Genomic DNA, 15,896 nt, shown 5'->3' on the forward strand with positions numbered 1-15,896 from the left:
AGCTACAGCGCTATCATCAGCACAAACCTTTCACTCATAGCAGGAAGAACTCTGAGCCCCGCGTGGCATCGATCGCCATTGTTTATTCTCTAAAAAAAATCAGGTTGGGGTGATTGAGTCACCCCCAGTGAGTGACAGATGTAGGATTAACACGCTGGCCACTGGTTGTGCTGAGCTCAGGCGTTTGGTCTCAGCATTAAACTGACACTGGGATCACACAGGCGATGCTGGAAGCATGTGCCAACTTTCATTATGTAACGACAGCAGAGCGATGTATGTTTGGCTTTACTGTCTTCAACCTGTGGCCCTTTGACTCCTTCACAGTGGCTCCTTGTAGCTTTAAAAACTTACAGAGGGTATTGATGATTAAAGACGCTGACACTAAATAAAATCCTGCGTTAACATTTAGTTGAACTAAATCTTCATCCCATCTGTCAATAAAGCCTGCCACCGCTCTACTTCACCTCCTACAACATCAACAGTCCACCAACTTTCCATGCACCTGTGGCTAACCTCAAGTTTTACAGCCCTGGGAAGATAACTACATCTACAAAAAGACTAATCTGGAAGAAAATACAGATTTTAATTCTGTGTGGATGGATTCATTTAACTGACAACATGCCGACTTAATGTACATGATTGATATGTGGCAAGACAGTAGCAAACATCTAAAAATGTTGAGTTGAGGAATATTATCGTTATATGTTATCAAATTCAAGTACTCTTTCAAAAATTTAGTTTTTGTCAAATCTATTACTAGATCACATTTCATTTTTTTAATTTTTTTAAAGTTTTCAAATTTCGAACTTGTTTAAATTTTTCTATTAAGTTTATTTTTTAAAACAATCGCAAAATAATAAAATTTCTAGATTGAAATTTTTGAAAAAATGCAGAAAATTTCTAACATTTGCTAAATTACAAAAATGCAATAATTCTAATTTTTTTGCAAACTTAAATATTTTTTTTAAACTTTTAAACTTGTTCAAAACTTTTGTTAATTTATCACATTTCCATTTTTTTTTAATTTCTGCAAATTTATTAAGTTTCTAAATTGAAATTTTAAAATTCTGCAATAATTTAAAATGAATAAATAAATAAATTGTTGTCCAAAAATTACAAAGATTTCTTTCTTTCTTTGCTTCTTTCTTTTTTTTTAATTTCTCATTTTTTTGTAATTTTTCAAATGTATCAAAACCCAGACATAAACTATATAAACTATGTTAAGAGTTGACTCCAGCAGATAAATCCCATGGGTTAGCTTATTTATTTTTTTTGTTTATAATTTTTGAAATTTTATTTTTTTAAGTTTTGCCAAATCACTTAAATAAAAAAAGACATCACATGTACAATTTTATAACTTAAAGAAAAACTCTCAATTAGGTAATTATTCAACATATTTTAACCATGTTTAGATTTTTGTCGAGTTTATTGTCTTCATTGTGAAGATAAAGTCGATTTTGTGGCTTTTGAATGACTTTAATCCAGGTGAACTGAGAAAAAAAATGTCTCCTATGAAAGTAAAAGTTGCAGACCCCTGCATTAGAGCAACATGAGGCCAGGAAGTTGACTCTGTAAGTGAAACGTCTTTTAGTAGCTGTGGAATTAAACAAGACGAGGTTCTGGATAATTAAGGGCATGTCTAGATAAACTGCCCTGTAACTGACACGGCTGCTGTGTAATCCCAAACACATGCAACATAGATTAACCAAAGGTCTCAGTGGACCGGGTAGACTTTAGCTTCTGTCACTCTCATAGTTTACATGTTTTATGAGGCATCAATGAATCCACTCAAAGCCGTGTTTCCTGTTCTTCACTTTGCCAGCACGAGTAAGCAAAATGTGTAACACAGGAAAGTTTGATTTTTACATCTTCATGATTATTTTTTCAGCTCTTCCTTCCTGTGCAAAACACTTGAATTCAGTTATGATTGCTCAACAGTTATTTGTATCCCAGTGCTGAGTGTGCCAGGGGTGTACCAGCCTTTTTCTTCACACTCATGACTCCTGCAAATAAAACCACTTAATTACCATATGGAGGCACGGAGGCTGTTGCTACGTAACGTACTGGCTGCGAAAAGGCGTGAAGCTGGGGGAACAAACCCAGAACCTTGAATGAAGATTAGAGATGGATAAATGGAAGGATACGTAGATGTTTGCACTACAGAGTGAAAGGGTCTTTTTTTTCTTGCATCATCATTAAGTTTGGCCAAATCAGACCACCGCTATCGTTAACACCTCGGTATGATCCCATGGGAATGACCCCTCTGTGACTCAAAGGGAACAGTTAATGAACCAACACGCTTGCTTACATGATCTAAAACAAAAAGCTTTGTGAAGACTTCAGACTGGAGCCAGGGTAAGGATGAAGAATGCGGTTTAGCTGGGCTCTGTGCCAGCCAGCCCATATAGAGCAGTTATAATTAATGCTGGTACAAACTCCCTATAGCCTGGACCCTTGATGACGGCAGAATGAGGGGAAGTGGTGCTGAAGGAGCTCTATAAAGCTCCTGAGTGTGTCCAACACATCTTCATGTGAGAAGTCCCCGTTCAGTCTGTGGAAAAGTCAATCAAATGTTCTTACTGTAGGTCAATGAGTTCATATATGGGTCATTATATATCACACATTATTATCAAAGTCAGCGAGAATAACTTTTACAGGTCACTGCATTCAGATTAGGTTAGCTGTAATAAATCACATTGACATATAATGAATATTAAGACAGTAAAGTGGGGAACAGTTAGAACCCCAGAGTTGATGCTCAAAGTTATTTCATAAAGGCAGACAATGTGCTTTCCAAAATGAGGCAGAAACAGTCAAAACGCAAAAAGTAATTTAAAATGAAATGTAATTAAAGTGCTGGTGAGTCACCCAAAAAGCACAAACAATCGTTTTGAGGCCCTGGAGTGTGATGGGATTTCTTCCAGAGACTGAGACGTGTTTTGTCTTTGTTGCTCAAACTGTACAGACACCACAGTCCCTTCTTGCCACCCACTCTTGTCATTTTGTGTAATGAGCAGAAAGCTTCTTGGTGTTGCTCTTTGTTGTCCTGAGTACACATAAAAATAGTACAAATGTGTTCAGCACTTAAAATGGGCATTTTTTTGCCCTTTTTCTAATTGGGCTAAAACTCCACAAACATACAGATGATAGGGCAGGCGTTGGAATGAGAGGGGGGCAATTTACCTCAGCTCACCTGGATTAAAGTCATTCTGGGGCCAAAAATTCTAATTTATCTTCACAATGAAGACGATAAACTGGGTATAATTCTATACAAAGTTAAAATCTAGAGAATACTTACCTAAACATAAAGTATTTTTTTCTAATTTATAAAATTGTACATGAAATGTCTTTTTTATTTAAGAAAACGGGTGATTTTTTTTATTTAATTCTCAAAAATTTGGAAAAATGTTTAAAAAAATGTTGAAATGTTCGATTAAAATGCAGTTTTTTTTTGATAAAAAAAATAATTTGCAAAATAAAAAAAACAGAATTGAAAAAAGAATTGAATTTGATAAAATTGTACATGTTATGTCTTTTTTTATTTAAGAAAACTGGTGATTATTTTTTTAAATGGAGTTTCAAAAATTTGGAAAAATGTAAAAAAAAAAATGTTGAAATGTCAAAAAAAAAAAGCAAAATAAAATTCTTTCAGATAACAAATAAATTTGCAAAAAAAAAAATAAAACAACAACCAGAAATTATTTTTAAAAAGCAAAAAATCTCAAAAAATTGCAAAAATGTAAAAGAAATTAAAACTTCAAAATTATTCAAAAATTAAAAATAATTTCAAAAAAACTTGAATTTGATAAAATACATTTTATTGCTGAACTCATCATTTTTTGTTGTTTGCTAATGTCTTGCTGCATATTAAGAATGTATATTTACCTAGCAAGTTGCCTTTTAAGTAATGTGTGTTCATTTTGGCGACTTTCCCCATTTGAAAAGAAGTCCAAATTTATCATTCATTTTTATAAAGTGCTATTTTTTAAACTGGTAAATTTGGGGTTCTTTCCAAATGAAGAATGTAGCATATATTACCCATTAACTCCCACAGCCCTATGTTCTGAAGATGTGAAATTGGGCTACGATCCAAATGAAGAAGGGAGCCAAAATTAAGCCCTTCTTTTCTACAGTGCTATTCATTTAGGAAGTAAATTAAGGCTACTTTCTAAATAAGAAAAGTAGCCCTAATTTACCTAATCGTTTTTAAAGTGCTCTGTATTCAGTTGGTAAATTTTGGCTACTCTCCAAATAACAAAGGTAGCCCAAATTTAGCTCTTTACTTCTAAAGTGCTATGTATTGAAGATGTAAAATTCGGCTTTTTTCCTCATTTGAATTGAAGCCCATATTTACCTCTTCAATTAGGGTGTATGAGCGTCAGATGTAATAAGAGCAGTTTGAATTTTCCAAATGACAAGGAAAGAAGCTTCCTTTATTATCGTTTCTATTCAGACATACCAAATTGGGATGCATGATACATCGGTATCAATATCGGTACCGCCCATGTAGGTCATCTTTTTATCATATCGGTATCGGCCGATATTCACCCATTAGCTGCCAGCATTTTCAGAGCATCTTGAACGATCTTTCAAGAGTCGAATAATCTTGTTTTCTCTGACTATGTAAACACCAAAACTACCTAAGAAGAGTGGACTCTCTTCTTTTATGTCTCTCTTCCTGTTTTTGATCCAAAAAACAGACAAAACGTACTTTTTTGATCACGATTATCCTGAGCACTTCATCCTTAAATCCTCTCCATGGTCGTCTTTTCTTACGATTGCGCCGCTCTTTCTCTCTGAACATCATCTCCGATTTTTTTTGTTGTTGTTGTTTTGTTTTTTTTACTAATATCGATATCAGTAAATATCAGTATTGGCCAAAGTTTTCATATCAGGGCATCCCTAATACTGAAGAGTCCTTTACAAAAGAGAGGAAATAAGATGGCTGATTGCTCTTTGCATCGACTACGTCTCAAGTTGGGCCCCTCTCAACTGTGCATCACAACCAATCAGCATGACTGGAGCTGTTCTCAAGTCATCTTTAATGAATTAAACAATTATTCCCATTAATCACTCATGATTCATATAGATAACTCCATATACATCAAACTAACTAGCGCAAGACAGATCCAGTGTCCTCTGTAGGGTTCTGATTACGTTAATAACAGTCACAGATAAAAACCTGACGTTATACGCAGCGTTATATGGAATGATAAATATTCATCTGTGAAGCTTTTGCAGCTCAGAGTGCTTCATGCATTCTTTACAAGCTACAAGAAATAACATAAGATAGCCCAAAACCACCTACTTTAAGCTTGTTTAACTATTTTACACAACAAAACAGGAAACAATGTCACTACGTAGATACATTCAAGAAGTTTAATTCATTAAGCATGTCACCACTCTTCAAGTTTCCCACTTCCTTCCTCAAACATGATTAAAGAAAAGCCGTCCACTGCCTCAAACATGACGCGGCGTTATGCTCCTTATCTCCTCTGATTACAGAAATGGCCTCGAGTCTATCCTGAATCATGAAGCAACATGGATGGACAACCTGAGGGGACACTCTCATTTCCTGACTCCCAACCTTTGGTAATTACCTTCATGTGCCCAAAGGGCCTCTGTATGTTTCAGAGGAGAGGGAAGGACAGAAAGGGAAGGACAGACGGTGAAGTTATGCACTGTAAAACCAGCTGAACAGGCTAACAGTAACAGTGCAGTTTTACAGCTGCTTGGAGGCACAAGTCAGGATATGTTAGCTGCATTAACTTCCATTATTTCATAAAGATGGTCCTCTTTTGTCCGTCTATAATGGGTTTGCTACTAATTTCCCTTAATGGATCTGATAATTAGTTACATTACTCAAAAAAAGAATGAATAACGGTCACAGGGGTGTTTGCTAAGGTTTGTTTGGTCCAGTACAATGGAGCTCAGATGTTTTCTGTGCTCAAAGCAGCCGTAAAATGGTATTGAAGGAACTGATAAACTTCTTTTTACAAAAATAGAATGAAATTACTTATAAAGGCCTTTTTTTCAACCTGAGGAAATGTTTTCACTTTAAGGTGGTTTTCAGTATCATAAACAAAGCCAAGGAGCTTCATTGTAATGGGATATTCCACATCCAATAGCCTCAAACTTAATAACCCCAAGGTAACTGAGAAGAAGAATAAGAGTCAGCAAAACTGGGACTGTCCCAGCAGTGAAGTCATGAGAACAGGAGCAAACCAGTCTCTCCAGTGCCCCAGGGGTAGACTTCAATCTGTCAGCACCCTCACTAATGCAGTTTGCACTGGAAGTCAACAGAGACGGGATACATCTTCCTAAACCCCCTACCTATCAGGCACACCACCCCTCTGTCCCCGGCCTACCTGGCCAAGACGCACACATCATCTCAAGGCTGGAATAACTCTGTCCCTGGGCACAGCAGTCACTCCAGACAGGACAACGTCTCCAGTGTTAGGCAGAATGAGTCTTTGTCACCACTGGTTCAATGCAGGACCTTTACTCTCAGTGGTTGTTTTGGTGAGGAGCACAGCATCTTCTTTGCAAATCTGGACAAAAAAAAATAGGAGAAAGTCCGAAGACCATGCATGAGTGGATTGTTAGTGGCAAAAAAAACTTCAGTTAGGTCCACCGTTTGAAGCTTAACACTGGGCTGTAAAGCTTTGATGTGTAAAGCAACATTAGTTTTATTTTAGTGCAGGGGTCTGCAACCTTCACTTTCACAGGAGCCATTTTACCTTAGCTCACCTGGATAAAAGTCCATATGGAGCCACGAAATCAACATTTTACACTCAATGAAGACTGCATAAAATTCTACATATAGTTAAAACCAAGTGAATAATTCTCTAAAGAAGTTTTTTTTTTTTTTTTTAAACGCATCTGGAATTCAAAAAAACAAAACAAAACAAAACAAAATATAAACCTACCTGATATTTCAAGAATTTGCAAGAATTAAAAAAAAATGAAAAAAAGAAAATATATTTTTTAACGTGCATTATTAATTTTTAAATGCAAATTTTTAAATAAAAAAAAAATATTTTGAAAATTTCTGGAAATTCTTTTTATTTAAAAAAAAATGCAAAAAAATCAAAGTTTTTAAAATTCAATACATTTCCAAAAAAAAAAAAAAAAATTTTGGGAAAAAAAATACTTGTATCTGATCATATATATTGATGATATCGCACAACTCATCGGGTTTTTTTGTTTTTGTTTTGTTTTTTGCCAATGTCCTACTACATAATAGCAATGTATCTTAGGCACGTTGGCACTTAAATGCCTCATCCACCCAGAATTAAAATCTGTATATTCTTCAAGATTTGTATTTTTGTAGATGTGGTTATCATAAAAATAACCAGACTCAAAAAATATTTCTGTTTTTCTCAAAGGTACTACAAGTAAGCAAAAAAAAAAAAAAAAAAAAAAAAAAAAAAAATCCTCTCTTTCTCTGAGGTGTGACATAACAGACAAAACCCCTGTTGAAAGAGACTGAACTAACAAAAAAAGGATGAAACTGCAGGGAGGCAGTGAATCACACAAGTGAATGGGATGGTTACATAATACAACAAAAGATTTCAGTTAATGTCATCCGTGGAAAACATTTAACACAGTGAAAACGAAGCTATTTGAAATTTAACTTAAGGTAACAACGTAAAACATTTTAAAACCACATTTCCTTGCCTGTTTTTTTTTTTTTTTTTGACGTCGTCTGTCAGTGAAACCAGCATTTCGACTAATGCAAACACCAGCGGCGTTCGTCCTTTGTCTTGTTCATAAATAGTGTAACTACACGGGTATTTTGGTTATTTTTGGTTCATATTTTGTTCTAAAAATTGCTTAATTGTTAGCTTGATGTTATTTAATGGTAAAACCCGTTAAAGTCCTCAAACATTTAAACTAAGTGCGCCGTCGCCATCTTGTGACGAAGCTGCGTCGTTACGCTAACGTTTGGGATTCCACCATTGGTTCCCGCTCAAACCAATCCGCGTGGAGTTTACTGAAGCGCTGAGTAATTGACCAATGAACATTCAGGTCAGTGACAGGAAAGATGGCGATCTTTGTATTGTGAAGCTTGGCACTTGAAAACAAATCCTAATTTTTTCTATTGAAAACTGAAAAAGCCAGGTAAGACGAAATAATAGATTTAAACAGCATAATTATCTTTCAACGTGTAAGTCGTAGTATTTGCACGTCTTTATTAGATAGCCGTTAATCATTGTTTTCGTTTATCGATGGATGAATCACATCGTTAGCTTGCTGCTATCATTAAACGGCCGAACACTCTGGAATTTCTGGCCTAACAGAGACAGATATGATTGTACCCGAAACCGAAATAAACTGAAAAGTTGTATTTTAGACGTTTTTAATCGTTTTACAAGTGCGTGAGTCCTTTTTTTTCCAGGATGAAGGTCGTCAATCTGAAGCAAGCCATTCTGCAAGCATGGAAGGAGCGCTGGAGTGATTACCAATGGGCCATCAACATCAAGAAAAACTTCCCTAAAGGTGCAACATGGGACTACCTGAACCTAGCAGGTCAGAGAAAGAACAGTGATGTTTATCAACCAACATGCAAATAATCTAAGCTAACCTTTTTTATTATTATTATTATTTTTGTAACAATCTTTATGACAGCATGAACAAACAACACAAGAGATAATCATTGCATAAACATGAAATCCAAGGGACAAGTAAACAAAAATAAAATAAACAAATACACAAATAAATGAATTAAAAATAAAGACATGCCAGGGGTCACAAGTAAATTGGAATTGAATTGAAGACATTAAAGTGGGAGCACAGTCTCACGGATTTAATAGATTTCTTGTTTGCAGCAGCAGATATTGTTGTGAAATACATTTCCATTCCTGATGTAAAGACAGAAAACAGGTTTTGCTTTAGAAAATTTACATTACGAAAAATTTTTGATTGATAAGATAGAATTGCTTTTCATCTGAAGCATCATACTTTACAAGCCAGATGGGTTGAAGCATATTTTACTAACCGGTGACTCTGTGACATCAGCGACCTAACATGACGTAACACAAGTTGTGTTGTTGTCTTTCACCAATGGGTTTGAATTCTGTCTGTTCCAGAGGCACTGATGGAGCAGGCAATGATCGGTCCCTCTCCAAACCCTTTGATTTTGTCTTACCTCAAATATGCTATAAGCTCCCAGGTAAGAAAAAGAATCCTGTGTGGTGAAAGTAGTACAGTGTTTTTCTTTTTGCAAGTTGTGAACAATATTTCCTCTCTCCTTAGATGGTGTCTTACTCCAGTGTCCTCACAGCCATCAGCAAGGTTGGCAATCCTTGATGAAAATAATGATGTTGATTGTTTTGTTTTAAAAGTTCATGATTAAAATGTCGTGTCTTTTTGCTGATAGTTTGACGATTTTTCTCGGGAGCTGTGTGTCAAATCTCTGTTGGACATAATGGACATGTTTTGCCATCGTCTCGGGTATGTAAATTATCCCTGACTCTATTTTCCTTTACTGTGAATAGAAACAGTGGAAGGTTTATTTCCAATATGTTGTTGTAGATCATGTGACTATATCTCCACTTCTTTAAGATGCATCATGACTGATGTGTTGCTGTGAAGACCCTGGTTAGTCCTAGAAGAAATTAGCACAACGCTACACAGGATATGTTTGATTAATGGCTTTTTTTTTCCCAGTTTACCTTTGCTAAAATTGCCTGCTGTAGCTGCATAACTCTGTTTGTGAAATACATAGTCTTATTTAAAGGTGTTTGTTATGTCAGTGAAACAGGATTTTACTTTTAAAAGACTCTGTCATAAAAATGGTCCCTGCCTCTTTCCTCACTCCGAAGCTGCCACGGGAAAGCAGAAGAATGCATCGGGCTGTGTCGAGCCCTGCTGGGAGTGGTTGTTTGGCTGCTGCAGGGCTGTGCCTGGTACTGTGAGAAGCTGAGGGAACTTGGTCCGTCTGCCAGCACTGAGGCCAGTCTGAGGGCCTGCCAGGAGAGGCTTCACAACTTGATGAATAGCGACAAGAACAGAGCTCTGATCCACATCGCAAGGCTGGAGGACCAAGGTGCTAAAACTGTGTTTACATGTTACTGAGCAAAATACACGAGAACACAAACATTGTTTACTACAAATTCCACTGTGAGACAGGCTATTCTGCAGGATTGCTCTGAGCCCTTATAGTGTTTGCTGCTGTTCCCCTGCAGGTTCTTGGAGCAACGTCGAACAGTCAGTGCTGAAGGTCACAGAGGGTCTAAGCAGCGTATCTAACCAGACACTGAGAACCAAGTTAGAGGACAGCTTGTCGTTAGTGAAAGGGTGAAGATTCTCATCTTATCTCAGAGCTTTAAAGTTGGCCTGATGCTCTGCAGCTTGTATCTGACTCATCTTCCTTCTGCTCTTTCCACAGTATTCCCATGATGCTCTCTGTGCAGTGCGACCCTCAGCCTCATTCCTCTTTCCCGTCTGTCCACGCATTAATTATGCTAGAAGGGACCATGAATTTGACAGGAGAGACGCAGCCGCTGGTGGAGCAGCTGATGATGATTAAGAGAATGCAGGTGAACATTTAGTTATACTTATAGGGCTCACTGGGCAGATATGATGATGCATTTGATTTTTAAAGAGTGGTTTTCTTAAACTGTCTTTCTCACACAGCGAATTCCTGCTCCTATGTTTGTGCTGGAGATCTGGAAGGCCTGCTTCACCGGCCTGATTGAGTCACCAGAGGGCACAGAGGAGCTCAAATGGACGGCTTTCACATTTCTCAAAGTAAGATGTATTTCAGATATGAGGAAAGCTTCTGTCTGCTGTGTTTTAGCTTACAGTAAGTGCTGATATTCATCAAGATACTCTTAATGTTTTTGCTTTAACATTAGTTTCTCTGGTGCCCCATGATCCCATAATCTCAAGTTGGATCTTTTTGCCTTGACTCGTGCATAATATGATAAAACAATTGTGATGATAAACCCAGCAGCGCTTAAAGTTTTGTATTACTTGTGTTTTTGTTAGATTCCACAAGTTCTTCTACGACTAAAGAAGTATCCCCAAAGTGACAAAGGACAGGTAAATATTTAAAGATAAGACATAAACTGGCTTAATAAAAGTTTAAAAAAATCTTAAAACAAACCTTCTGTTCATTTTTGTTTAGGATTTCATGGAGGACGTTAACATTGCATTTCAGTACTTACTCAAGCTTACTCCTCTTTTGGACAAAGCTGATCAGAGATGCAAGTAAGAGCCCCTGTTATCCCTCAAAGGAACTTAAAGTGATACTCCGGGATGGAGCAAGTTGGGTCCTATCACAAGGTTTAGGGCAGAAATTACCCCTACAGCAGTGTTTTTGTGCAGCAGAAGCCCAGAGCGCTCACACCAAACACCCCCTCCCTGCTCCTCTGCCGGTTTCCTCTGCACTCAGACGGGGCCATATTTTACTTGACCAAAAACACAAATAAACAGACTCCCACCAAAAAAATCTGATATCGATCTGCATTCACACTTTATTTAGAGAATTTTCAGCGCGTTACTTTCACACAAAAACACCGCTAAATAAGGCTCTAGTTCTCATCCTGTCATACCTCGCCTTGGTACCCGCGCTACCTCCGCTGCAGAGCCACAGCTGGCTACGAGGCGCTCGCCGCCTAGTGTATCAGTCCACGCGCGGTGTGCCAGATATAAACAAACGCAGGTAGTCTGCCAGGACGAAGAGACACGATGAGAACTAGAGCCTTATTTAGCGGTGTTTTTGTGTGAAAGTAATGCGCTGAAAATTCTCTAAATAAAGCGTGAATGCAGACTGATATCAGAGTTTTTCAGTGGGAGTCCATTTATTTGTGTTTTTGGTCAAGTAAAATATGGCCCCGTCTGAGTGCAGAGGAAACCAGCAGAGGAGCAGGGAGGGGGTGTTTGGTGCGAGCGCTCTGGGCTTCTGCTGCACAAAAACACTGCTGTAGGGGTAATTTCTGCCCTAAACCTTGTGATAGGACACAACTTGTTCCATCCCGGAGTATCACTTTAATGCAAGACAAGAAAATATAGCTGGTGGCATGACTCATGTAATTGTTTCTTCTGCTTCTGTACAAAGCTGTGACTGCCTGGGCATGCTCCTACAGGAGTGCAACAAGCTCGGTCTGCTGTCAGACTCAAACACGGCCAGCCTGACTTCAAAACGGTACGGGGTCCCGTTTCACAGAGAGCAAAAACTGATCAGAACATTCAAAAAATGCTCAATGCAGAAAAAAACATGTCTGTTGTTGTTCACCATATTCACACAGTACACGGTGTCCCCGCACCCCTCCTTCCCGTTCTTGCTTTCTTTCCATCTCCTCTGCTCCCCCCTCTCTGACCCTCCCCCCTGCACTTTTGATTCAGGACGGAGGACAGGGAGTTCTCCCCGAGGCAAAAAACGGCAGAAAATGCAAACATCCAGCCCAACCCAGGCCTCATCCTGAGAGCAGAGCCCACTGTCACCAACATCCTCAAGGTAAAGCATCCGGTTGATACCAAGGAGTGAAAACCTATTTAAGGATGACAGAAAAACTTTTTAAGAACATGCTTCTTTATCTTCTCATTTTATAGACGGTAGATGCAGACCACTCAAAGTCCCCTGAAGGCCTTTTGGGCGTCCTGGGGCACATGTTGTCTGGAAAGAGCCTGGATCTACTTTTGGCGGCAGCAGCAGCAACTGGGAAGCTCAAATCCTTTGCCCGGAAGTTTATTAAGTAAGTAAACCCCAATAATCATCTGTCATAAGTGTCTTCTAAACCTTTTTAAGAGCATTGAGACGGATCATCTGTGTTTCTGTTTTTCCCGAGTTGGAAATTCCAGCCTTCAAAACGGATATTTATCAGGATGTCTTTTCTCTTTGCTTTTTTTTCAGGCTCAATGAGTTTCCCAAGCACATCAGTGGGGAAGGATGTGAGTTCAAATACAAGAGTGACATGTTCCTACGTGTGTGAATGTTTTGTTTCTGTGATAGATACTAACAGGATCCATTTTCTCTCCTCTCCTTCAGCCAAGTCTGCTTCAGTACGAGCCCTGCTGTTTGATATATCCTTCCTCATGCTCTGCCATGTGGTGCAGACTTATGGATCAGAGGTAAGAGCATTGAGATCCAGCTTTCACAGCCTGTGTTTACAGTTGTTGGCCACCAGATGGCCAGAGAGGGCAGCACTGCCAACATATAACCCACGTCTGCTTCTTCCTCTCCAGGTGATCCTATCAGACCCCAGCCCCTCAGGAGAGACTCCCTTCTTTGAAACATGGCTGCAGACTTGCATGCCTGAAGAGGGCAAGACTCTGAACCCAGACCACCCTTGCTTCAGACCAGAGCCGGGCAAGGTGGAGAGTCTGGTTACGCTGCTGAACAACTCCTCCGAGATGAAACTCGTGTAAGTTGTAAGCTCATCAAACAGACACACAGTTTAAATCAATCAATGCTTCGAAATCTAGAAGCATGCAAACAAAAATATTTAAAGCTGCTGTGAGGAGGATCTGTTTTTATATGACTGCAGTGCCACCTTCTGGCCCAGAGTCTCACACACACTGTCGTAAAGATTTGACATTTAACCAGGCGTGTGTTTGTTTTGGAACAAATTTTCTTTGTTCAAGTCGACTTTTTATTTATCAGTACAGTTACGTACCAGCTGTATGTAGTGCTATCGGCAGCCTGGTGCTCTGACATATCCGTAGGCTAATGTGACAACAAGCTAACTGTCAGTTGGTACAGTAGTTTTCTAGTTTTAGTAGCCGTCTATGTGTAGTGCTATCGGCAGCCTGGTGCTCTGACAGATCCGTAGGCTATCAATCTTAAAGAAATCGAAACTTCATCAGCCAATGTGGTGTTGTCATAAGCCCCGTTTCCGCCAAGTAGACCTGTTCGGTACGGCGCGCTTTCTGCGGCGTTTCCACTGACAGATCCCTAAAAACCGAGACGAGCCGACCTACTTTTTTGGGACCCTTTCGTATGGGTGCCAGACTGAACCGATCCGCTCTCAGAAGGTGGAGCTACAACACTGCAGACTGTTGATTGGTCAAGAGAATCGTCACTTACCCCGACAGCAGCTGTATTTCTCCTGGTGGCTCACAGACTCTCTGAAACAAAGCTTGATTGTTCTTTGTATCAAAGAGCTACATGCCAATCACAGAGAGGACGAAATGCTGCATGTCTTCATCGTTGCTCTTTGTTTACTGTGTCTCTTTTTTCTTCTTTGTCGGATTTAATAGTGGGGCAAACTGCTACGGCGTCGCGCTATTGTTTAACAGCTGCGGCTTCCAGCATCCGGCTTACACGCCGCCTACCACGAGAGGGCACAGTTTGCTGTGGAAATGCAAACGGGATCAGGCTTAACTGTACCAAACTGTGCCAAACCGTACTGAACTGACCCAGACTGCTTGGTGGAAACGCAGCTTTAGAGACTTAAACATGACGTGAATCAACCTGGTCCTGCTAACTGCTGACTGTGGGTTGGAATGAACATTAGCACAAACAGTTTAGCCCTTTTAGCCTTTAGCTCGTGCTCTATCTCTCTCCTATTTCTCTTTCTTCTGCTCTTCTGTCCTTTTTCTGTCAGACAGTTAGGCTCCAGTGTCCACCATCACTACAACATTAATCACAGGAATCAAAAAGAAATCGAAACTTCATCAGCCAGTGTAGTGTTGTCATAGAGACTTAGACGTAATCTCATTTTAAAGTGTGGGTGAGGATCAGGCAGATATCTAGAAGAGAAACTTTTTCGGGATCACTCAGAAACTCCTCACAGCTCCTTTAATATCCGATTGAGATTAAAGAACTACAACTTCCTGTCCAGGTCTCATGTTTATTGAGCGTTAAACTCTTGATTACATGTTATTGCAACATTTGAATCTGGCTTTATTCATACTCCACAGTGACGTCATCCTATTTGGAGACAAAACTTTGTGTTACTAACCAAGGGTCAAGATTTCATCATGTAGTTTCCAGATAACTTGAGGATTACTTTAGAAACTTCTTTGTACTTTTAAAAGTTTTAATTTTAACCACTGTGATCAATTATTGGTTGTAATTTTCTAAAGAGTTTGTTTTTCTTTTCTTTAGTCAAGTGAAATGGCACGAAATCTGCCTCAGCACCCCGGCAGCAATCCTGGAAGTCTTGAACGCGTGGGAGAACGGCGTCCTGTCTGTGGAGGCGGTGCAGGTATGTGAAACTGTTAGTGATTTATGCTCCTTATGAAAAGACCTGGTCAGATTTCTTGGAGTTAGGAGCATGTGCTATGACCAGCTAATGCTACAGACCTCCTCAGCATGTCCCAACATGCCTGTGAGTTTCTTTTTTCATACATTTGTGGTTTGACCCATTACTAAACACACGATTGCGTATAAAAAGGAAACTGACGTAAAGCGACGTGTGAATTACTTTAACAGCAGTGACGCAGCAGCAAACTCCCGCGAATGTTTTCGACTTCTCATATTTTCCCTTTTCCAAGCAACTTCTCAAATCACGCAAAGTGGAAGGATGCAGTTTGAGTCATTTTCCTCTCCCCTTTGACCTCAGAAATAATCTTACCACATCCTTCCTTCCTCTTTCCTTGCTGCTGCCGCCCATCTCCGTCTGTCTGCCTGTCTCTTTCTCTGCCCCAGAAAATCACAGACAACATCAAAGGGAAGGTGTGCAGCATGGCTATCTCTGCTGTGGCCTGGCTGGTGGCCCACGTCAGGATGCTGGGCAGAGATGAGAGGGAGAAGCCCCAGACCATGATCCGACAGCTGGTGACCCCGCTGTACGGGGAGAACACGCTGCAGTTTTACAACGAACGGTACAAACAACTGAAACAAACAACGAAACACTTGTTCTCTGATAAGAAGTGGAAAAAACACGTCAGTATGAACCACTATACAATGAAATGATGATTAATTAAATAAAGTGTCGTAGAAA

The 15,896-nt window shown here is 39.2% G+C and overlaps 1 protein-coding gene across 2 annotated transcripts in view; it reads left to right on the top strand.

The window, feature by feature from the left end:
- Positions 1-8,012: 8,012 nt before the first annotated feature.
- Positions 8,013-15,896, top strand: part of med24 (mediator complex subunit 24) — a 16,414-nt gene continuing 8,530 nt past the window's right edge. The window contains exons 1-19 of one of the 2 annotated variants that reach the window (XM_074663894.1): positions 8,013-8,124; positions 8,402-8,532; positions 9,093-9,175; positions 9,259-9,297; positions 9,383-9,456; positions 9,828-10,051; positions 10,191-10,302; positions 10,394-10,544; positions 10,642-10,755; positions 10,996-11,049; positions 11,135-11,217; positions 12,068-12,154; positions 12,355-12,466; positions 12,562-12,704; positions 12,863-12,900; positions 12,998-13,080; positions 13,195-13,373; positions 15,059-15,158; positions 15,602-15,777. In XM_074663894.1, the coding sequence (XP_074519995.1) occupies positions 8,403-8,532; positions 9,093-9,175; positions 9,259-9,297; positions 9,383-9,456; positions 9,828-10,051; positions 10,191-10,302; positions 10,394-10,544; positions 10,642-10,755; positions 10,996-11,049; positions 11,135-11,217; positions 12,068-12,154; positions 12,355-12,466; positions 12,562-12,704; positions 12,863-12,900; positions 12,998-13,080; positions 13,195-13,373; positions 15,059-15,158; positions 15,602-15,777 (1,982 nt within the window). In that variant the 5' untranslated portion in view covers positions 8,013-8,124; position 8,402. The remainder of the gene's footprint in view (positions 8,125-8,401; positions 8,533-9,092; positions 9,176-9,258; positions 9,298-9,382; positions 9,457-9,827; positions 10,052-10,190; positions 10,303-10,393; positions 10,545-10,641; positions 10,756-10,995; positions 11,050-11,134; positions 11,218-12,067; positions 12,155-12,354; positions 12,467-12,561; positions 12,705-12,862; positions 12,901-12,997; positions 13,081-13,194; positions 13,374-15,058; positions 15,159-15,601; positions 15,778-15,896) is intronic. The other variant, XM_074663895.1, reaches the window with a different exon arrangement.

Source organism: Halichoeres trimaculatus, unplaced genomic scaffold (assembly GCF_033239565.1).
Source record: "Halichoeres trimaculatus isolate MK-OKI-2021-1 unplaced genomic scaffold, fHalTri1.1 fHalTri1_scaffold_23, whole genome shotgun sequence".
Classification (NCBI taxonomy): Eukaryota; Metazoa; Chordata; class Actinopteri; order Labriformes; family Labridae; genus Halichoeres; species Halichoeres trimaculatus.